Raw genomic sequence first — 24,447 nt, forward strand, 5'->3', positions numbered from 1 at the left:
GGGAGAATAATTTTTCATGTTTATTTTGGATGACAAACAAAACCTATCCTACGCTACAGCAAATTATGCGGGAAACCTGCTAGACTAGGTACTTTCAAACCACGTCAGCAAAAATTAAAAAAGGAAAAGCCTCTTTCCCCAAATACATCTGTTAACCCCCTAAACAAGTTAATCCTCATTCCTTTTAAAGCTTAGACACATCTCTCTCTGTAATAACTTTCTTTAGGCATGCAGCGTTAAAAACAAAGCGAAGCAAAACCAAAAATCCCACAAAACAGGGAATGCAACCAAAACAGTATTGCTGCTCTCTCTCTCCACAGGGCTGGATGATGGTGGCTGCTCACGCAAATAGAGTTCAGCAGACGAATGAAGGAGCCATAGCAAAATGCAGGGACAAAGGGCCTTCTTCAGCTTTAAAGCTCCAGCTGGCAGCCTTTCTGCTGGGGATGTCAGCCGGAAGACCAGCACAGAGCCAGCAAGCAGGCTCTGCACCTGCAAACCCTCTGCTTGCAGAGAAACCGTTCTGCTTTCTTTTCTAGCAAAAACTCTGCCTAACAGAGCTGCAGCTCCAGGACGGCAGCACACGAGCAGCTGGCATACTAATTTTTCGAAGAATTAATGTTGCTTACCTGCAATGCAACATCATTTAGCCCAGACCCAAAGATTTTAATAGCATCCTTTCTTTGGTGGTATGGCTGCAAAGCAATGATGTCATGGGGAGGAAGCAGTAACAATCATGTGACTGCATCCTCCGTCTATAGGATTTCTGATAGGAGACGGGGCTGGAACGAGACTGGTCTGTAATCCTGCAGGATTAAACTGCAAGCTTCTTTATCCTTCCTCACATATTTCTGTGGGCATTAGATCACCTGGTACCTTTTCACCCCCCCTCACCTGAGCCTTTTATTTTTTTTAAAGAAGAGTTTATGGATTTTGTTGCAACAGCAATAACAATCACATTTTTTCAAGAGAAAAAAGCACTGTAAGTGTACTGTGTGCGAATTAAGATTTATTCCTACCTACTCTGCAGCAGCGCCCAGGTGTCATAATTATCTTCTTTAATCTTTATGAAATATGTAATCACAGCAGCTTGGAAGTGAGACAAACCACAATTTCACCATCCCTTGCATTTTTCCTTCTCCCAGTATTCCACTTCAAGCTTATCCAGATTGACTTCCCTCCAACTTCTGGGTCGTATTTGAGCTTTGCAAGATTACCTCAAAGGTTCCGTTCCTCTGTTACCTTTGCTTCCTCATTCTCTACCCCATTCATCCATTAAATAACCTCATTTACAGCCTTCTGCCTTTTCTTCAATGCAACTGCTAATGCTTGAAAGATCTCCTATTTGCAAGCCTAGTTTTCCTTTTTCGAAACTTCTACTTCTTTTTTCCATCAAATATTATAATAAAGCAATTATCTCGACTTTCACATTTTGTTTAACTGTGCATTGCAGCTCAGAACCATATATATACACACATTTTTGTTATACTGTACAATATATTCAAATTCTACAACAAAATAGTAATTTCAAAAGTTGATTGTACAGATTTCCTATGCCCCACTAGGATCATGCTCTGCAGCACAGCGGTTATAACTGTTCTTTGTTAAGACAGTATACAAATAAGCAAGTTTGTGCGCATGCAATGCTATGCTTTATTTCAAGACATTCACCTTACACTGCTTACTGTCTCTTATTTGAACATGGTGCAGACTGGTTTTTACCCTTAAGGGTATGCAAGTTGTGTTTTGTATTACTAAGCAAGCACAACAGCTAGGTAGATGGAGATCTTGTGCAGGTACACATGAAAATATCTAGGAGTCATTGAAGGCGCATGCGTGGCTTCCACCAACTTCAAAGGCCACAGAGCACGGTTTGGAAGACCTTTTTGTCCCAGTGTGTTTGGACAAATTTTTTTGGATGCTCTAAGCAGACAGCTCAGCCCAACAAAGCAAGCTAGTTGGTACAGAGTTGGTACAAAACCTTTTCAGAATGGCTACACAGCTCCTCCAAATCTTGTCTATAAACCAAAGGAAGCTCCAGTACCCCTTATTTCTGATATGGATTCCCCAAACAGAAGTTGCACATTTTCAATTTTATTATGAAATCTGAGCACTTAACTTGCTTCACCTGCAATTCCTACACTTTTCTGGAGCAAGGAGCATGCCTTTAGGAAAGAGATTTGATTATGCCCTTTGTACACAGTAGCGCAGATCACATTTCCCTATCGTTCATGAATCACTGATAGCTGCAGACCTACCATAACCACATCAGTAAAGTGAGGAAAAGTGATAGGAGGAAAGGCCTAACTTCTTGCCAGCGTCTGTTCTTTGAGCCCATTAAAATCAATATTGATATGCCAATTGAATTCTGTGGAGGAAGTTAAACCAACACAGAGTATTTAATTTAGTTTCTTGATAAAGTATCTGCAATTTTCCTTAATTGCTCTATGAAGCAGAAGTAAGGAAAACAGCAAGCAGTTTGAATTGAATCAGTCAGACACAACCATCTATACCTGGAAACTTTTGTGCCATAAGACACATTAACAGAATGCAAGTACCACATCCTAAACACAGGATAGCAATTCTGTGCTCTAAGAAAACAAGCACAAGGCTTTCAATCTCCCATTTCTTCCCGGACAGACTTTCCTAAATTCACTTCCTAATTTTCTCGTCTATTACCACAGGTGAACTCACTGAGTCTCTTCCTGAATGTCTATTTTTTAGTTGGATGATCCAGCTGCAAACACACTAAAGGGACAGAATACCTGATTCACTGTAGAAAATGTGATTCTATAAGCTAGATATGTTCAAATTTGAGAGATTTTAAGAAGTTATAAGAAACCAGTAACAGCTTCTAAGCAGCTTTTAATTCCCAAGAATATTGAGATTTTCCACAGTACAAGCAAATCACTTTTATACATAGATTACAAAATCAATTCGATTTGACTCTTTGGTATTTTCTTTCACTTATACTTGGTCAATCAAGCAGTCTCAGAGGAAAGAAAATACTATTCACATCATGTTTTAGAAAAGACTGTTCTTGCTTTTGCTAACCTGTAGTTTCTTAAGTCTCTCTGTAAATATATTTTTCCTCCTCTCATAGACCTATGACTCTATAGTTAAAAAGGAGATTGGATTCAATACAAGCAGTAAAATACCTTCCTCCACACTAAAAACATAATTCAAATTTTAGATTTGCATTCTGCTGAGAATGGATGCAAAATACGTAGTTCATCCAATTCCTAAAAAAACATTTGCTCTTTTTATACACTTACCTTGAAGTCTTGTAAAGTGCTTACAAGAATCACAGCAAGAAACACGTATAAGATTTCATTTTTATATCAGAAAATTCATACCAACATACCCATTATAGCTTTTGTTGTTGATCCTGATGGTAGCGAGACAGTTGGTATTCCAAATGACTATTTCAAGCAGACCATTTTAAAAATAACCTAAACCGTGTCATACCCTTAACGCCTTGCGAATACTGGACAGAGAAAGGTGTCAAGTGTCAGTACTACAATTTTGCCTGTGCTCCTGCAGCTTAGGGTTGCATAGAGAAACCAAAAAATGGCCTTTCTATAAATATTAAGGTCTAACATTTCCTTTGTGAAAGCAGCAGTAAAGTTCAGCCTACTAACATTAACTTGTATTTTTTCCAATGGTTTCCAGCTTGGGATTGGTCATAAATAAGATACTACAGAAATAACACTGTCAACTTATTTCAAATACTAATCTACAAAGTACAAACTTCTGCTAGAAAAAAAAAATGTAGTTCAATGTGTCATAAGGAGCTACTCGTGAATTCCTGGAATATTCAGCTAGGAGCCTCAGATACAGCTGTCAGCTTATCATGAGCAGTAAGCACGTGGGAGAACATACCTGCCATTCCTTACACTCCGTATCCATTTCAGGTCTTCAGTGCAACCTCTCTAGAATCCCTGACTTCACAGATTTCCTCTTTTTTCTTTATTTGAAAATTCATTACATTCACTGTTATACCAAATATAAAATTTCTTCATGAAAGCATCATCAATGCGACAAATATAAACCACTGAAACAACGTCTTCTTCTGTGACATTAAACAAAACTCTTTCTGTTTATGGCAAATTATTTTATTTTGTAGAAGAAATACTTTCAAATAATACAAAAATGACACAATCATACAGAACTGTCACAAAAACGAGAGAGATGAATACTGACTATGATAACTCATTACCACATCAAGACAGAACTCATTACAGCAGTCAGAATCACGGACTCACAAGATAAACTGACAATGTCTCCAAGCAGTCACTAATTAAAAACACCAGCTGAGCCCCCTAAGAGGTAAGCCACCAGACATTGCCCCTATGTTACACAGTCACAGAACAATTTAGGGTGGAAGTGAGGTCCCTATCGCAGCCCCTGCTCATAGCGGGTCTAACACAACCAGGCTGCTCTGGGCCATGCCCAGTCAAATCCTCAACACCTCCACGGGCAGAGATCATAACCTCTCTGGGCAAGCTCTTCCAGGATTGGAACACCCTCATGAAAACACAGTGTTGTCTATTCTTAGTACACAGCAAGTATTTCTGGTATCACCACATGGTAACTTTGGATAAATACTACTATGTAAGGGTCTCCACTGAACATGAGACGTGAAATTCTGACCAACTGATCTTTTCAAGTAACAAGCACTTGAAAGCTTGCTGTCCCTAGACTTTTACCCAAGCACTAGCAATTTCTTACATGATTTACTTGGTTTTTATCTGCATAGTTTCTGAATAGCTCTAGTTCAGCCCAAGGAACCCAATATACACCCACCAAAGCTTAACTGGCAAAAAGAGAGACTTCAGGATGGTTAGTGTGATAAACGCTGAACATACTTTAATTTCGTATGTATTGCTACACCACCAAATCACTTGATGTCTGTAATGATTATAGGCTATACCAGGCCTGTAGTAGCTTAAACTTAGATGTCTTTGCTAATCATCCTTGTTGATTAACCGTTTAGATTTAACAGCCCCCACCCCGCCCCCTCCATTATTTTTGGTCTCAGCCTGGACAAATAAAAGCAATTCAGTTTTACTTTCAGGTGTTCCTGATCTTTGACAAACTAACAGCGTATAAGCTCTTGAAACTCACATAGATGACTTACAAAATATTTGAAAATATTCCCATTGGTCAGAGGTTTTGATAAGTTTGTTTAGTTTCTGACTGTTGCTTTGGTTTCCTGACACACAAAAATTTGGAGCCAATTTGACCTGGGCATAATGAAAAGACAGCATGATCATCTTTCTAAGCAATTCCAGCAATTCGCAAAGTTAGTCTTGTGTTGGGCACCTCTCTGTGTAGGTATAATTAGAAAAATATGAGAAACTATTATAGTAGCTTAGTAAAGAAGTATTTTTACATACTTGCAGGATGCAAGGACACAAAACTGGCATTCTCGGGAATTTAGGGTGACAGTCTTTCATTACAATGAATGGTTACAAGAAAATTATTTCTTACCAGATTTCTGCTGGTCCAACTAGCAATCAAGTGAGCTATATCTTCCAGAATTATACACCTCCTTTCTGGAAAGTGTCACTGTACAACAGAACTCACATGTAGTAACCTCAAAGCAAATCCATTAGGATTAACATGTGCTTAAGCACCCTTACTTATTGTAGCTGCTTTCTGAAATTAGCACGTGTTTTCCTGAATCAGATCAGAATCTTTAAAACTGTAGAAGTTGCTATATTCCTTTAGCAGTTTTTCCACACAACTAGCTCACAGTGCTCTTTTAACTACCTTTCCCTTAAACAGAAAAACAAAGACCTGTCACCCTTTTCCTTCCTCCGTTTAAATTGAGAATCTAGTTAAGAATATAAAGATATTTTAGACAAAACTGAAATGAAAACAATCTATTAGTGCACAGTAAGAACATGCAAATGAATTCTGCAATGTTTAACATCACTTCTAATCAGTGTTAAACACATTGCAGGTGATAATATTTTGCTATAACACAGACAGTGCTAAAGGATACAATGTACATAATAAGCTACAGATAATAAAGCTGAAAAAAGTGACAATTTTAGAACACAGTATTTTCATTTCAGGTATCAGAAACAAAACCAGCTCAATGGTTCCATTCTACTGTATGACAAATACTGAAGAACAAAATTTCAGTCTTAAAATACATCTTAAAGTAGGTATTTTCCTTCAAGGAAAAAAGGCACTATAAATAAATTACACTACAGTGAATTTGCCTGAACTCACTTTGTTTCTGTCTTCCAGCCTTTAAGTCAAATAAAACAGCATAAAAACTGTACACGCTCTTAACAGGATAGTCGATCTTTTATAAAATAAGTTGTCTTCAGAGATGTCAATTTCACAACAAGGAAAAACCAAGCCTTGTTGCAGTCGCTATTATAAAATATATATATGTATATATATTTATATATATGGTTTTGTTTACTTTTACTTTTTTTACTTTTTTTATTTTTTACAAAACGTGTATATTAGCTTTTGCACTTTTTTTTTTTAAAGAAACTTGGCTAATCTAATAACTTCATTAAAATAAAAGCGATAAATACTTCATGTTTACAATGCAACATGTCATACATCATCAGCTGGCAGAGGAGGTATGTTAATCCTTGGTCTTGTAAAAAATGCTATCTTCTCTCTGTGACCAAAAAAAAAAGATGCAAAGAAAGTCAATCAAATATATGCCTCAAATAAAATATAATCAAATATATCCCACACCCCTGCAAGAACATCATTTTTCTTACTCTGGTTAGTGGTTATTATTTGTTACTTACACACTTAACGGTGAGTTTACTTGAGTACGAGAAACTTACAACTACTCACTGCATGCTTTTGGAGGCACTCCCTTGAACACAACAACTGTTTTTGAAAATTTAGGTGGCAGCTTTATACAACTTATTGGACATCAATTATAGTTCACTGTAAAAAGGTTTCACAAGACTAGCCCTGCGTAAGTCCTCTCTGCAATGCAAAGTTCACCTTCTACATTTTTCTATTGTCCCTACAACAACAAAACTGATGGCAGTTTCATCTTTTTGCTTCTTTATTGAGAAGCAATATTCTTTACCTGTTGTAAGAAATGGATGTGTGCATACAAGGGGCAAGAATTTAAACAAGCAAGTTATCATTTGCTTCATTTTACTGCATCTCTCTCATCTCATCAATTCCCCACATAATTTTATATGTCAGTAGCCAAAGCAAATGAATCCTGTTTTATTAACAGAAATACAAGATGTAAAAGCAACACTAAAATTTTTATTCCTCTTATTTCCTCTTCACATCTGTGAGGAAGACCTTTCCCTTTCCAACATAATTCATTAAAGGATGGACAACTTTTGCATTTTATTTAAGTATGCCCTGCAAACAAGTTCTAAAAATCGGAACACTGACAGTAGAATATAAAATTGTAGCGGAGTTTTCCCCCACAGCTACATTGCACTAATATTTCTTCATTCCTTACTCCTAATGTCATCTACTAAAAAAAATTGGAAAAAAAATAATGCTAAAGTAATAAAGTCTTCCTGTGAAATGCCCATTATCAATGGCACCTGTACACAAGCTAAAGCTAAGAGAGGACACATATTATGCAAACACAGATGAAACAGGAAATAAAACACAAAGAAGAGGCTTAAGAGAAAGCTGGAATATTACTGAGTAATTTTCAGGGAGAGGGTGTTCCTAGTAACGTATATGTACTACACCAAACAATTTAGGCCTACAGGCTAACACTGAATACCTGATAAATCATCTGAACTTAACATTAACTAGGCTAAGTTGAAAGAATCACCTAAGGTATGTTGTGTGCACTTGAATTTTTTTCCTCACGTGTTTTACAATTGTAGTACTACAACTTTACCCTATCTCTGCCTCTTTGCACTACAAGTAATTCAAAGGAAACTCAAGCCCAAATCAGTATGAGGTTAAAAATTACTGGTTATATACAAGACACACAGTATTTTAGCTAAATGTTTCAGAGAGCTTTAACCTCTGTAATGAATGGCTGCTATGCTAATTCAGTACACATTAACACTTACCTAAAAGTCTGCACCTGAATAGGCTCCTTCTGGTTTTGCCCACGCAACTGGTATATTTCTTTTGATGCTTTCTTTAGCATCTTTTCAGCTGCTTGTTCTTGGTGATGTTCAAATTTGGTCTGTCTTGTCTGAAAATGATTAAAAAATATAATGCCAAAAGTTATCATCTGAATAAATAAAACACAAGAATACCCAGGTTAAAATGGTGGATTGTTACCACTCATCACAGTAAAACCACACCAGTATATTATCTGAAATAACTAATACCATCCAAGAACTACAAATGCAGGAGACTGACATTATTGTTTAATTTCTTAATGTATATAGAAGCAACTCTAGTTATTTGAGATTTTGTAAAAACAGCTCTTTAGAGATCTTTCTACAAGCAAAAAGTTTTGAAACGAGAAGTTTCTGAAAATGTTGAGTACTCATCTAATGTTAGCTTACCTGCCTCTCTGCTTCCTTCAATAAATTTCGGAATCGCTCATCCCGAAGGACCCAGTGGGGTAGATCTGTCTGCCCTCTGAGTTGAGCATCTTCCAGACGCTGTCTCAACTCTCTTAAGACGCATATCTCCTCATTCAGCTGTCTCTGTCTAGTTCTGGATGCCTGGAGATCCAGCTCCAGGTCTAAGGACGTTCTTGCCATAAGCTCAGCCAAAGAAGATCTGCAGGACTGCTGAATTATTTGGATTCAAATAAAATGCACAGAATGTTATTCTCAACATGGTACGTGGTATACTAGCCTATTTTTAGCTACACGGGGCATACATTTTACTTATGTACTCCACACATAAAGTGGTTTTTTGGACACAAAGTTTTAGAGAGGTTATTTATACCCCATAGCGAAAGGTTAACTAGCTGCAAGGGTTTTCTGTACAAAAACACATCTTTTTTCAATTAATGCTTTTTACTACATTCCTTTACAGTCTACTCTTGGCTTATAAATAATTAACTAATTTAAGTTTATGAACTGAACTCTTACGTGATGATGATAATAAAAGGGATATAACATGAAGAACTCATAACTGAATCACGATGCTAGAAAACAGTGTATGGAGCAACACATTTCCCTTAAAGAAATTTATTCAATATTGGCTTTTAGATACGTTCCGAATCAAAATGGGAGGCATGCTGGTCTACTTACATACATCAGCAAGAAATTAACTTCTGCTTACCAGGCTGAACCATATGACATTTATCTACACGGTATTAACTCCTTACCTGCCCTTCTCTACCCACCTGTTCTGCAGGGTGTGAAGAGAAAGGAGAACTTAACCTATTTATTCCTCAAACACTTAGGCCTCAAATATTACTGTTTGTAGGCTGCATGGGAGTGGAGCAAGATGTTTTCCCACCATTCGTACACATTTCTGCAGGCCTGCACCATGCATCATAAACTACATTTTAAAAATTTAACAAAGTTTACATCTAAATCAATAAAAATCCAGTGGCTAGTTGTCGTCTGCCACACCTTGTTTTTTCCTCAGCAATTGTTCACAACAGTATTTCACTTCTCTGTGTCTTTCAGCTTAAAAAATAAAAAAAGAAACAAAACCCCTCACACTAATTACATAACAGAACACTCATACATTTCCTAAAAACATCACAGTGTACGTTTATACCTAAGCTTTAGATGTCTACAAGTGCCACTGTTCTAGCAACTTAAGTGAAAAAAAGTTTCCTAGTTATACCTGCTTATACCGTAGAGTACGCCTCTCCAAGGTATTCCGGACAAAAGGTGACTTCCTTGGCAGAGTTGAGCTGTCACTGTCACTGCGATACAGCTGAGTAGAAAAGATATGGAAAATAAAGGTTGTTTACATCTACATTCCGATTTTTTTATTTTTTCTTTTACTTTTGAGATTTATTATTTTAAAAAATGAAATTGTGTTGTTTTAAGCAAATGAAATCACAAATTTTCCTTTAGCTATTTATAAAAAATGATATATAATAGTGCTCTTATTGAAAATCTGATGTGGTCCATAGATGCACCGCATGCAACGTAAACAACAGAGCAAAAACCAGGAGACTCTTGGCTTAAAAGTCACTGTGGCATATTCGAACTCAAGCTCTCAACACCTTATGAAAGAGTACAACTAAAGCTGTGTGCATTCCACCAATATCGCAAAATCAGTACCAATATATTGATCTGCGATGCTGGGAGACAACTGCATATAAGCCTTTTGCAGTTGAACATAGCAATTACTCAACGCGAGTTTGGAATTATTGTGCTGATTCTCAATTACTTGTACCAGTGCACCCAGGAACCCCGCATACCACTGTAATGAGCATCCTATGACTGACATTCACAACAGCAGCAAAAAAGTCCTAAGAATATTTATGCAATAACCGCAGGATTATGCATTCAGTCCCCCTTTATCCAGCTTTTATGTACCCGGAAGTTAAACAAGGCTTCTAAGCTCACTGTTCATACACCTCATTAGGCAGTGTTGGACCTCCATATAATTAATCACTCTAGCCCAACATCTAAGATTGCTAAGTAAAGAAGTTTAAGATTCAAGTTATTGTAGGTTCTTAAATTTTAATTTTAAAAAAATTCAGGTTTAAACTCTTAGAAAGATAAAGAACCAGGGGACTTCTTCCCCTATGCAACATTTAAATTCAATGAAAGATTATTCATTAGTATCAAAAAATAGTATATAGTTCTTATAATTCAGGTTTTAAGAAGAAATTATCAAAAATACAGAAAATACTTGTGTGGAGGCCTCTCCCCGCAACTTCTTTTAACGCCTTACTCACTCTGCAAACATATTGACTTCGTGCTCCAGGCGAGAAGGTCTGGGAACGAACAATAGTGCTACTGCGAACAAAAGCAGAACCCCGTGGCCTGCGGCTAGTTCTCTCTTTTGGAAGAATAGCAACTTCTTCAGGAAACAGATCCTCAGTGTTAGTTTCCTTATCCACCTAAAATTACAATGAAGGAATTTTATTTTACTTGATTTAAATTATTCCTTATTTTCTCTCTCTCATCAAAACCAGACAGACATTTCAACCATATCAAAAGTAAACAACTTGCTTTGTTAGTTAGGCTAAAGTTTTAATGAGCCTTGAGAATGGAAGATGAATCACTTCATTTTTAGCAGTTTTTAAACCTGGTCATTCAAAATTATAAGATTACTTTTCAGAAGCCTTTCCTAGAACAGTAACAATTATAAGATGCAGTTATAACATGAATCATAGCTGCAGAGCACAAAGACTGCATTCACCCTTAGCAATTGGGCATTAATCAAGCTACCACCTGATTTCCCAGCCTCAACAGGAGAAAACTTAGCCACATTTCCAAAAGCAAGCTGACTCTGAAACAAGAAGCAACCTTAAAACTGCAGGAATTCAAATGAGGAGAAGAAACTTAATGAAAGGGAACTGAAAGACAGTTGAAACGGTGACACAAGAACACTAAAATATTTGGAAATATAGAAAAAAAATGCTACTCTACCATAGCATCAAAACTTCTAAGATAACTTATTCCTAAATAGGAAGTAGACTATTCCCTAAAGGCAACACAAAAGTGTTCCTTTACTTCAATGGAAGCATCTTGATTTCAGCTTGTCAGGATTATTTCCAATGTCTCATATCTTGAATTTGAAAGATTTTAAATACCTCAGTTCCAGCATGTTGTTATGAAAATTTCAGCTGTATTTATTTTTAACACTGAAAGAGCAATGAAGTCTTAAAACATTAAGCTTCTTTCTTCACAATTCCTTCGACAATTCTAATTTCTAAGAGCACTGGAATTAGATCACGATCTTTTTTGTTATGATTTCAAGTCAATACAGACATTTATACAACCGCATATTTACAATTAGATAAAAGCAGCAGTAAAAATAGCTTGCCTTTTGACATAAAAAAAATAGTTCTGTTCAGAAATTACTAGCAAGTGAACAAAAAAAAAAAACAGTCCTAAAGAGGACATTTTTAACAACTCAAAAGGCATATCACTGTCATCACGACAGTACTCATATAGGGTTGCTAATGTCATTTCTGATTCTTTTCTCTCCCGATCAATTTGGACTCAAACTCAACAAGCAGCAGTAACACACACTGTGTGCGCCAGGCATTGTGGCAGTTTCCGTACTGCAATGTCTCTTCTCATTACCTTTAGTGGTGGAGGCTGGATTTTTCCAGAACTGTACTGGCCTGCTTGAGTTGCAAACATGTGTCCAGCTAACGAATCCCCGCAAAATGGCTCCGGATAAGGAGGACTAGTCTGGGTGCAATTACTGCATCCACTGTCAACAGATTCTGCTTGCCAACTCCTGAAGTTAGAACATTACAAGGATTTTGTAGGTATTAAAAAAAAGTTATGAATTCTATTTGTATATTTCATTATCCAGGTCAGTTTACCATTTTAGAGTATTATTTCTGCAACAGAAATACAAAATTTACAAAGGGAGAACACATCCCACTTGCATTTCTGCAGATGCACAGACAAGCAAATTACAGTTGCCTCCCTAACGAAGCTTGTGTTTGATCCAAAAGAAATGTTTTCCCACTCCCCAAATTCCGAGTCCTATAAGCTCAGCTAGCTATTCAAATGAAGCTTTTTCCTGTTTGCACATCATCACATGATAAAACAATTTTATACCCATAACACTAACAGGGAACAGATCTCAACATAAGGATCTGCTCTTTCTCCTGCTGTATTTCAGACCATAATTACAGTGTAAATATTACTTGGCTGTTTGATGAGGTATTTGAGCTACTATTTTTACCGTTCTGATATAGCTTCTGCCTGATCTTCCTTCCTTTCCATCTCCAGGATTTCCTCCTCAGTATACTCCAGTTTCACTCTCTCTTCTGCCAACTCTCTCTCAACTGCTTCCAGCTGGGCAGTGGTCCTGGCTAACAGGGCTGTCACTGCATCCTAGAAGGTAAACTAGACTTCAGACAAATCCGTTTGAACAAGCCTTTGTATTCAATGTATAGTATTCAGAGAAAACAAAATAAAACCACAGTCCTTGTATGTTCCTAAAAAAATTAAAGTCTGTCCTGAATCTCAATAATCAAGAAGTACTTGGTGTCCCATGAATGCAACTTCTAAAAGAAAATGTTAGAAAGCGAACACAGACACGGAAAGTGAATGCTTTACAGTTACATCACACAGCAGTTCAGAATCCAAAAAGCTGAGTCAAAGCCACTTGTGGATTGGGTGACTTTAACACGCAGTGGAGCATCACCCAGTACATTAGGTGAGAAGAGACCTCTGAAAGTCACCTAGTCCGACATCCTGCTCAAAGCGGGGACAGCTTCAGAGTCATACCAGGTTGCCCAGGGCTCAGAGGCATGCTGAAAAACCTTCAAGGATGGAAACTGCACAACCTTTCTTGGCAACCTCCTCCAGTGTAGTGGTGGATTTTTTTGATGAGTTTTAGTAAGTTGAACTGGAGGTGTGCATACAAACATATACAGTACTATTTCAAGCACCTGTCCGGACATAGTTTTTATTTATTCTTTCAAAATCCAGTTCTTGCTACAAGAGTTCAATTAAGGTATCATCCTCTCTGCGCCTCACAAACAAACTGTATCCGAAATAAGATCAAAAGCAACCAACCACCCAACAGGTCAAATGAAGTAAACAAATCACTTTTTCAGATCCATACCGTTTTAACTGTAGTAACATTTCCAGAAGACCGGGGAATATTTTCTTCACACTGGTTTTTGTTCTTTGCTCTCTGGGGGTCTGAACCAGTGAAGATCTGAACAGAATACCAGTGAAGCTGCATCTCACCAGAACTCTCCAAATCACTCAGGTTTATCTGAGCAATACCCTGTAAACAACAAAAAGCATTCACCACGGTAAGATAAACACACACAGCAGGATAGACATCTTGTCATTTAAGGAGTATCTCATTTATAATGGGGAAAAAAAAAGGCTTTTATAAATGCATTTATAATGTGAAAAAAATATATATGTTGTCTAAGATACTGAATTTCTTGTCTCTTGCTTACTACGTGAAAGGATCAGAGAGGATATTACATTTCTTGAAACTGAAAAGCAAAATTACTATGACTGATGTAGGTATGACTGCTAACACTGTCATTTCTTAATATTTTATTTTAAAAACTCTCAATTACTTATCTGATTTCTACAGTTACTTAAATTAGTATTATTAAAACAATATTACTTTAGTTAATCTATTTTCCTTTGACAGAACTACATTCTGAGATATCTTTCAGTTTCCTAGTCATCAAAGGCATCCTCCAAAGGGGGAAAACATGTCATATAAAACAATGTTTTTCCCTGTTTACATGGTAAGTTAATCAAGCAGACCATAATCTCATTTTTCCACTTTCCAAGCTATCCTTACAATAAATTGAGGCTTCCCACTAAAAAGAATTCCCAACTTTAAAGTAAGCCTGCTATATCAAACGGTATTCACATAAGAAATTTCTGAGCTGTGTTGACCTAAATGAATGTTCCCTGCAGCTCTGTTTAAACAGGTGTATAAAGAACAACGATGGAAAGGAGTTTTTGAGACTAACGACAGAATGGCATATTGGGACACTGCGTATTATTAAGAATGTCATTTTATGTCAGCTTACTGGATGCTCTAAACAGAAATACCTTTCCTTTATTATATAAAACAGAGATGTCTACTAGATATCTACTACTTCTGACACAGTATATGAAAAACATCTAACACACACTTTTATATCAGAGTTGGATAACGTTTAAAAAATGCTGGGTTTGTTTTGGGGGGCGGTAAAGGGAAAATCTGTTTTCCTCTGTTACAAACGTTGAACAAAAACATCCTTCAACTTCTAAGATGTCTCGCACTGCCCTATACACCATATTTCTTCATCAGCTAAAAAGGCATGCCAAAGAAGTCATTGCTACAAAGTAAATTACTACTTGGGTAGAAAATAATTATTAATTGGTTTTGATGGCGATTAGTACTGATAGGACTAATAAATATTTTATCTCCACCTTAAGATTTGGAGCTTGCTTATAACAAGGAGGAAGCCAAGATGGGCCTGTCATGTACCTGTTCTGATGTATTTGCTAACAGCTTGGATAGCAGAACAGTAAAAGCATTTACAAATCTCTTGGTGATGTCTAACAGGGGGACTGTAAAATTTATGAGAATTTTACATGGTGTTGAAAAATAAGACATATGTTCTAAAATAAAAAGACAAAATGCTAAACGACAAATATTACACTGAAGAAGAGTTCCAATTAAGACATGGGGAGTAACAGGTTGGTCAAGGCCATAAAAGATCAGAAATGGCGTGAAACTGCAAAGCCATGTTATTGCAAGAAAAGGCAATCACATTTCTTTGAAGTTTTAACATGAGCAATATATGCTAATCATGGAAAATAACAACTCCCTTATCTCAACATTGATGAGGCCACTAGGGAAGTAATACATCAACTTAAAGAACCAGGTTTGAAAAGCTATAGTAAACCAGTAGGATCTTTCATCAAGGCAGAGCGTATGTGGGTTGAGGGAACTGAAAGACACATGAGTTCAGTAGATTTACTTCCCTATGTAAGTGAAGTTTAGAACTACTTGCCAGAATATTTCTTCATTTTTATTTCTTCCCTGTTATATAGTCATTTGTTTAACTCAGGATACACTCCAGCCTGACCCCTGCATTTAGGTAAGCTATATATTGGCAGCCTGGCCCCTGCATTTAGGAAAGCCATATATTGGCATAATCTAATTAAAAGAAATTGGTCATCAAGAACTTCAAAAATATTCAATCAAACAGAAAAAATTGTGGAAAGAGATTTTGAAAGACAATTACAGAGGCCATCACAGCAGTTCCAAAGAGATGACTTCTTAATTCAATAATATGTTTATTTTTCAACTTACAGCAAGAGGGCAACAATCAGCATATTTAAATATAGACTTCAATGCGCATACCTGAAGGTGCATGGCACTGTTTCTCTTTTTGAGTGGTATTGTTACCTTATCCTTAAGTATATGTTACCTACTACTGTAGACAGATATTTCTGACAAAAGTACACTGAGATTATAAAGGAATAAAAAAAAAATCCTACAAACAATCTGAAAGCCTATCATTTTTTACTAATCCAGTAATAGCAGTTAAAATAAAATCATCCTAAACTTAGATGCGCTTGTGTCAATATAAAGATGCTTTACACTGAAATGGCTATTTAGCCTCTCAGAGGAACAGGCTATACCAATATGAAGCATTTTATACCAATATATCCAGCCCATTCTTGAGATGCTTTCTCCTTAATTAGGTTGCAGCAGTAAAAATGACCAAACATCCAGCTGCAGACAAGCCCTTGGGTCTACTTCTGTCAACATTAAGGCCACTGTTTATCTAACATACTATCTAGTTTGAAAGGTAGACTAACAAACATGCATTCTTGACCAGTTTTGTTCAAATAAACACCTCTTATCCGCTGTCTAGGATGACACTGAGCTGCCTGTACCTCTTAACTATGTCTACAGGCTTTAAAAAAATTAACTAGCCCGTTCAAACCCCTCACTAAAATGCCTGCCCAATGACTTCAAAATATCAGACCCAATGCAGATTAATTTAAGCGTATTTATATTTGAAAATAATTAAAGTTGACATTTAACACATCTAAAGTTAACACAGTTAATCTGTAACCTATTTAAACAATGTTATACCTATTTGAATGCATCTATATTAGATGCCTCAAACAGCTTAAAATAAAATAACAGAAGTTTACCTGGATCACTATTACCCTGCAACAAAATTAAGATTGGTGTAACTGTAGTCTTCTCAAACCACTATTACACAGCAACAATGGGTTATCTTTTTTATTATAAAACTGTTTTACAGATATAGATTCATTGTGCATGCATTACAGTGCCATGCAGAAACAAAAGTCTTGAGCATACTGTAGTCTGAAAGCTGTCAGATGAAGTCTTCAGGAAAACATTTAATTTTTCAGTGTTCTTCTTGCACCAACATTTAGCAACTGCAGATTTTTCAGCTTTCCCCAAGGCAGAATTTTTTTTTTTAAAAAGCATTAAAAAAACTCCTTACCTGCTAAATCCCACAGCAATTAATATAAATATTGCATCAATTTAAAATATGGCTCTGCAACGTAACAGTTATATTAATAGCACAGATAACAGTACTTTCAATGCTGCTTAAAATGCTCCAATTATCAACCTCTGGTAATTTTGCTAATTACTTCCAAATCTTTATTATTTCCTATATCACAAGGATTTAAAAAAAAAAAAAAAAAAAAAGGACCGAAGGGCCACTTACCAATAGTTCTTCTTGTTGCTGATGGTCAACTGAGCAGATATACAGCTGCAGTGATTTTAATTTCAAAACACTTGAATGCACAGGGATTCTAAAAACTTCATTAAATATTAACGGTGTTTGGAATTCCAAAGCTCTAGAGCAGTAAGTGGTCGGTGTGCCTGACTCAAGCGGTGGCAAATAAACTCTCACGTGACTGGAACAGCAAAACAGACAAATAGCCCAGTTCAGACAAAGAAAGCTATCTTCAGGTATTTCTCATTTCTGAAAATTAAGCTAAGCAAAAACATCACTGTAACTTCTGTATTAAGAATCTACTTTTGGATCTCTGTTACAGGAATTTGCTTTGTATTCTTAACACAAAAGAGCAAAACTGATTTGGAAACCCCATCTCTGTCTAACTAAAACCAACTTTTTTCTAAGTTGGTGCTTAAGCACAGGCACCAAGTGCCACTTGAGATGCCCTGAGGTATCTAAGGCATCTACATGGGGCTAGCAAGTATGACATAGGATCTACGGGAGAACTACAGCTTTCTTGAGCAGCAGCAGCTGGAGGCCAGGCGCTATGCTATGACATTTCAAGTGGAAACATATGCCTACGTTTAAGCAACTGAATAGCCCCTCCATTTCCCTCCATCCACTAAGCATACCTTTAACCCCCCTCACCCCCTCCCTTGAGAAATTCAGCACAAAAGGACGGCAAAGAAAACCTACATTCCATCTATTTGCCATCTTAAAAAAAAAAAATAATAATCACATCTGATACCATCTCATTTTAGACTCCAAGCCAAAATCAAAATCCACAACCATTTTAACCTGACAGAAGGGAACATACCTACTTGAACAAGTGTTTCTAAGCCTGTTTTGACTGTCTGTCCAGCCCCTGCAACACCACATTGCTTGCTATACCTTCCCTTGTGCCAGTAAAACGGTTCATGCAACTGCATTGTGAACCACGTTAGAAAACTCACCTGGATTAAAAAGCTAACCTAGAAAAAAACAGCTCATGGTTTAAAAAAAAATAATCCAGCTCAGAGGCTCACTCTAATTGACTACATCGCTGCATGAACTCCTATGCCACCACAAGAGAGGGGATGACAGTGGCAGACGAGTAAGTGGTTAGAGGACAATTGGAAGAGCTCACTATGATGGAACCACAGCACTGGAGTATGGAGCACCAGTTAGCTAAACCGGCTCATACTGTAAAAAGGGAGTGATCCAGCTGCTCTGCTAACCACCTGCTGCAGGTAGCCTCCCCAGCGCCATCCCCAGTAATTCAGATTGAGTGAACATACAGAAGCATGGAGGAACTCATTGAACTAGCTAAAAAACTTCTTCTGGTCTTGCCAAGATTAACTTTTGTTTTGTTTTGTTTTTTAATTCAGTCAAATCAATTGATTTACCCTGCACCCACACAATTTCTAGATTCCAGCCTAAGCAGCTAACTGAGAAGGGTGGGGAACAGAAGTGCCTTTTTTAGTGTCACTTAGAGGCCTGACTGCCTTGATGACAAATGTCCAACGAACCCTCTCAAGTCATTCTTTTCCTTGGTGACTACATTTGCTTTTCTTTAGATGACTTTTTTTTTTTTCTAATAATGAGGAAACATGGTTGAGTACTACTCACATTTTTCCTCTCTAGCATGCCCTTGTACCAATATTGAAAACAAAGCGAAAGACTGCCACTAATGCACTGACCTACATGAAGAGCTTCCACTAGAAGTTTGCAGGGTTTGCAAGGTCAACTTTCTGAACAAAGACCAACTCATTCAGCAAAATGCATGTTAATTTAACAGCTCCCACTTAATGACCTATTTTACAACACAACAATATTGCCACATCTCCATTTTCCAGTTTTCAAACAACTTCTCTGAGATAAAGATCAAAAATTTTCATATTTCTTTAAAATCTAATAAGACATATCACTAGATAGGACTGTTTTATGGCAACATTGCCACTGTTTAAGAAACACTAAATAAACAAAACAATATTCTACATAATGTGATATGGAATCTGAAGCATTACCACAGGCAGCCAGAAGTTAGAAAAAAAAATACAGCTGTTTGTACTGGTTCTCAGCTAATTTTTGTGTTAAAATTATTTTGAAAGGTGTTTCATAGATATTCAAGGAGAATTGGCACAGCCACAAAAGCTCACAGATGTCCTATTTTGATATTTTTTATTTTTTATAAGAAGATAAAATCAAGTTGTTGTTGTTTGTTTTTTTTGTCAAAAAAACTTTTTTTTTTCCTTACCGATTACTATATATGTTACCTTAGGTATTTAAGAAAATTACCCTAAGCTTATTCTGGGATACATCACAGATAACCTGTAGAGAGATTTTACAGGAAATAATATTTCTGGAATAAAGCAAAATATTGTTTATTTTCTTTGGCCAGAAGGTATGCAGTGATAGAAGAATGATTTTTATGTTTTTGAACAATCTTTCCTGTACATAATCAACACAAGAAAATGTGTCATTAGAGACTACATTTGCTACCTGACCACTAGCTAGGACAGAGGTTCCATAAAAAGGATGCCTTGCGTCCACAAAATGAACCCTTTCCCCACGTAAACTAGAACATGCTATCTTATACCTGAGTAATGGCTTAATTTTGCATGAAGTAAACAAATTTATAGCACTTAAGATTATTTCACAAGATAAGCAACGATCAGACTTTTGGTGAAAAGTAAGCTTACATTTTGCAGTTTTCTTTAACAACTAGGCTAGTGAAGTTCTTCAGCTGTAATACATGGACTAAGAGACATTCGCTTCCACTGTCATGCCTGGAAAATAAATTTCTGGTGTTAGTCACCAAGCATCAATACTTACCTTAAGAAATATAGATGAAAGATTCAGAATATTTTAAGAAAGCATAAGCACCTTTTTCAGTTAAATGAAGCTCTAACAGAAATCAGTTTGAATCAAAAGCATTTAAAGATACCACACTCAGAACCATAAAAGATTAGCTACAGTAACAAATTTATCAGAACTACAAGAATTAAACATTATTCAATTCAAAAAGAACATTCCCTACTGTGACTCTTCATAGTGAAGTTTTATAAAACAGATTCCGTGTTTTAAATGCTTATACCAGAAGCATACGTGTGTGAGTGACGTATCAGTTACACAAAGCTAGTCAGTCTGCATTATTTTCATGGATTAATGAAAATTTAAAAAAAAAATCTTATCTTCCGTACCAGTATGGATTTTCAAATAGAACTATCACACCTGGTTCAAATTTGAAAACTGGCAGCAGCCTTGGGAATTATTTTTTCCCAGGAGTAGAGAGGATTTTGGAGGGCTGTCTAAGACAGGAAAACCTGTCTTGCACTGCTATAATCTGCTCTTCCACGCAGTACTCCCACTACTAACAATAGCTTGTCCTAAGCACAGGATTTCAAAGCTGTACTTGGGAGCTTTATTTTTATCTCTCTTCACCTTCTCTTCTTCCTGATCCTCCTTTATCTGGCATAAAATGTCAGATCTCACACACTGAGACATATCCCTGCATCCATACTCACAATGAAAATGCTACTGGAAGAAGTAACAGAAATCCTTTCACCAACCAGCATTGAAAGGACACCAAATGAACAGTAGTTGAGACACATCCCCAGCAGGAAGAGGCATGTTGACTATCCTGTACATCCACTAAACTTTGGCTTTCAGTTCAAAAACTTCTTAAAGCTATCCACAGTGGTCCAGTTTATTAAGAAGTTTAAAAGCAGAATGAAGAAAACTAGTGAGCAATGTCTGTTGAACTGACACGGATAAAGTAGAATAGCACTACTTACAGAAATCCAACATGTATTTGTGGTTCTTCGTTACTGGCAATATCACCATAAACAGGCTCTTCCATATCTTCATTCCTGCACAAACAGAAAGTACTGTAAACTACACGATGACCTATGCTGTTAGAACATAATGAATTCAACGTTTATTTTGTGATCTGTGGATTTCAGCAACTGTTTGGTACAGGAGGGATTGAGATACCTATTTAAAAACACACAGAACAGAAGCAGCAATTCCTAATTTAAAAAATTAAGCTTTTAGAGTAACTCTTTCAAAATGCTTAGGTTAGTTTCTCTCTAGAATCATCAACACCATATCTTCTTCCCAGTTACTGCTTAATGTGTTAGAGCAATTGTATAAAATAATATCTCTTTACCCTCCTTCAATCACTTGTCCAACCTACACGTTTAGATTTTCAGCAATTCACATATTTTTTCCTTTCATCATAGGAAGATTTACACTTTTAATCATATGCTTCCCAGAACTCTATGTCCTACTCAGTACATTTTTATTTCGTTATAGATGGTTGAAATAAAAATTTACAACTAAGAAACGAGGAAACTCTCAAGGGAGAAGTATTGGGTACTAAAACATTAGAGACAATGAAGTGAAAGGGACTTAGCAACTGTGAGGATGACAGTGGAACTGCATGTAAAAAGCTTCTTTTGTGTAGTATGTGCAATCTAATATTCTTATGATACTTAGAATCATCTATTTTGAAAGCATATTCAGAAATTTACAGTCAATTCTTTCAGACCGTGTGGCAGAACAGGAATATTTCCAGCTTACTAAGCATTTATACACCTGACCTTTTGCTTAAAGCTTCAAACACGCCACTGTCACTAGCCAGTGAATGATCTGAGAGACATGCTGAAACTCGCCTGGCTCTCCTCTCCGATCTTCGACCACTGTCTCCTCGCAGAGTTACAGCTATCATGGAGAAAAAGAAGAGACAAAATCAGCTCAAAGTAATCTCTTAACAACTAAATAAGAAACATTTATCATATGAAAATGAGTGCCAAAACAGTTGGCACAAATGCAGTGCATTGCTTTGTCATCTGACTTTAAATCAAAAAACTAGAATACAATGGACCAGAGATTTTCTGCGGAAGAATTAAGGAAGGAAGTTTGTGGCTAATTTCTCTATGACATAAGCCAATCTCGTTGTTATTACAGTGCTCTTCTAGTGGAATAATCTCTCCTGGTAAGAACATTTATGTTAATTCAGCATATGTACACATGGCATCCTAAACTTCTAAGATTTACCTACTGAATATACAATAGTTTGAAAATAAACAGAGACTAATTCTTTTAAGAAGTTATCAGATAACAAAGTAAGGTTTTGTTGTCATTTGTTTCCTAATACGAAGTTTCAAAGCATACTGTTTATACCATCTCATAATAGCAGCTTTCATCTACAGCCTGAGAGGCACTATCAAAAAGAACCAGCACTTTCCATCTCACTGACTGCTGTTTTTTCAAATTCTTTAATATTTTTGAATAACTTTGGCAGGGGGCAGGAGGAAGGAATAGTCAACCCCCTTTTACACCTTTTCCCGAACCACCAGCAATACCGTTAGTTAACAGGGCTTCAATCACTTTCATGTGCTAAGTGGCATTACACATCAGGTTTTGCAAATGCAAATAGGTATAGAAGGTACAAATCCTTCAAGGTATGCGCATAAGTGACGATGCTCAAGAACTGCACAGGTAAGATTTCAACACCTCGATGAAAGGTTGTAACTTGAGTTTAATTCTTTCACATCCTAGAGAGAACCATTAAATGGACTTAGGGAAGCGCAGTGTCTTTTACCACCTTTTCACCCCCTTTTGCTTGGGCTTAATGTTTGTCCTCCAAGCAGAAAAAAAAACGACAAAGAGGAGACAGTTCAGAAGTGGGGAAAGCACCACATTTACTTCTACCCATGCTCATGATCTTAAACAGATATCCTGGAAGTACTTGAAGTTTTATCAGACTGCATTTGGAGTGACAGCAGCGCAGTGCACATCACACTAGAAGCAAGCATATGCTGATGTTTCCAGCTTACTCCCACTAGGGACAAGATGTGTCTTACTCTCAGTAACAATTTAAGTACCTCTCTTACATATTATCTTAAGGCATTTTAAGCATCAAAACTCTGCGACCTGACCAGCAAGTTTCCTTCAGCACAGTGCCAGCAAGCAGCCTGAGCCCCACCTGCAGGGACCAGCTGAGGGATGGACAGTGAGCCCTCACTGTGCATGGGACGTGCCTCACCTCCCACGTGAGCCCCAGGCAGACAGCATGTCAGGCCTTGAAGCTTGATAAAAATCCCTCATGTCAACACATCTGTGCTGCTGCTGTCAATAGAAGTGTCTGGCTGTAACCTCCAGCGGGACTGCCAGACAGGATGCTCCGAGTCTGGCAGTCCTGCACCAGCCTGAAATAGGATCCTTTTATCGGGCCACCAACAGCACAAAGCCCTAGAAGATGTTCAACAAAATCACACGGCCCTGTTCGAAGCTGAGACTCCTGGATGTCTACAGAGCCAGTTCTCTGTGCTTTTGGATCAGTACACAGCCCTACAGACCTCTCCTCCAAATTCAGTAATGAATTTAGCCATCTTCAGCTATGCAGGACAGCTATCTGCTGACTAGAACATCCCAACCGGCATTTGTTTCTGTACCTGGAGAAAGAGCTATCCTTCCCCCCGCCCTCCCATAATCCCATCTTTATTGTCTAGCATGTGCCATTGTGCCATATAATTCTTGTCATCCTCCCCACAAATGAGAGCCAAGTTGCAACTAACTCACAGAAAACCAGAAGACTGCATTTGAACCATACTCTCCTCCACATCATTTGTGCAAAGTGGTGGCTTCAATTTTTTTTTTTTTTGAAATAACTTTTCATTTGGTGAGCCAACCTCCATGACTGCTGTTACTGGCAGTTAAGCAGAATGAAAACTAGTGCTCTGTAAGGACAGTTATGAGTATGGAAGAGTTTCCCCAATAACTTTGCATCACTGGAGAAAGGCTGAAAAAAATGTATAATTTTTATACGCAAGTCCGTCTACATTTTTGGTCCTAATTGCACCAAATTACACTAGGATGACTTCTTTTCACAAATAAGCCTTTGGCTCACCCTGCTATCTGAACACTTCGCACAGATGTAGGAGATGAAAGAGGAGGTTGTAATATGAGTGGACCTCACGGGCTCTCTCTTTTGGAGGTTGACGTTCCCAATTTGTCCGGAAGGAAAAACTGTTCTGACGCACCAACACAATGTCATGAAAAACTGACATGTTACAACACTGTTGGAACATGACAATGATTTGCCCACTGCCTGCAGGCCAGGGAAGCATCTGATAACATCTGGACAATCCCACAGAGCT

At 37.2% G+C, this 24,447-nt stretch overlaps 2 protein-coding genes across 6 annotated transcripts in view; both read right to left on the bottom strand.

The window, feature by feature from the left end:
* Positions 1 to 738, bottom strand: part of CLCN4 (chloride voltage-gated channel 4) — a 44,183-nt gene extending 43,445 nt beyond the window's left edge. Inside the window, exon 1 of one of the 2 annotated variants that reach the window (XM_040533902.1) lies at positions 630 to 738. The gene's annotated coding sequence lies outside the window, so the exon portion shown is untranslated. The remainder of the gene's footprint in view (positions 1 to 629) is intronic. The other variant, XM_040533893.1, reaches the window with a different exon arrangement.
* A 3,362-nt stretch (positions 739 to 4,100) lies between these two features.
* WWC3 (WWC family member 3) overlaps positions 4,101 to 24,447 on the bottom strand; it is a 100,753-nt gene continuing 80,406 nt past the window's right edge. The window contains exons 12-23 of one of the 4 annotated variants that reach the window (XM_040533947.1): positions 21,886 to 22,006; positions 21,079 to 21,153; positions 19,984 to 20,070; positions 17,288 to 17,480; positions 13,669 to 13,836; positions 12,781 to 12,932; positions 12,165 to 12,324; positions 10,808 to 10,972; positions 9,739 to 9,831; positions 8,493 to 8,720; positions 8,046 to 8,173; positions 4,101 to 6,649 (exon numbers count right to left, since the gene is read on the bottom strand). In XM_040533947.1, the coding sequence (XP_040389881.1) occupies positions 6,583 to 6,649; positions 8,046 to 8,173; positions 8,493 to 8,720; positions 9,739 to 9,831; positions 10,808 to 10,972; positions 12,165 to 12,324; positions 12,781 to 12,932; positions 13,669 to 13,836; positions 17,288 to 17,480; positions 19,984 to 20,070; positions 21,079 to 21,153; positions 21,886 to 22,006 (1,637 nt within the window). In that variant the 3' untranslated portion in view covers positions 4,101 to 6,582. Of the gene's footprint in view, positions 6,650 to 8,041; positions 8,174 to 8,492; positions 8,724 to 9,738; positions 9,832 to 10,807; positions 10,973 to 12,164; positions 12,325 to 12,780; positions 12,933 to 13,668; positions 13,837 to 17,287; positions 17,481 to 19,983; positions 20,071 to 21,078; positions 21,154 to 21,885; positions 22,007 to 24,447 lie in introns of those variants that run through there. The other 3 variants (XM_040533940.1, XM_040533931.1, XM_040533922.1) reach the window with 3 other exon arrangements.

This window comes from Cygnus olor, chromosome 1, assembly GCF_009769625.2.
Source record: "Cygnus olor isolate bCygOlo1 chromosome 1, bCygOlo1.pri.v2, whole genome shotgun sequence".
NCBI classification, from domain to species: Eukaryota; Metazoa; Chordata; class Aves; order Anseriformes; family Anatidae; genus Cygnus; species Cygnus olor.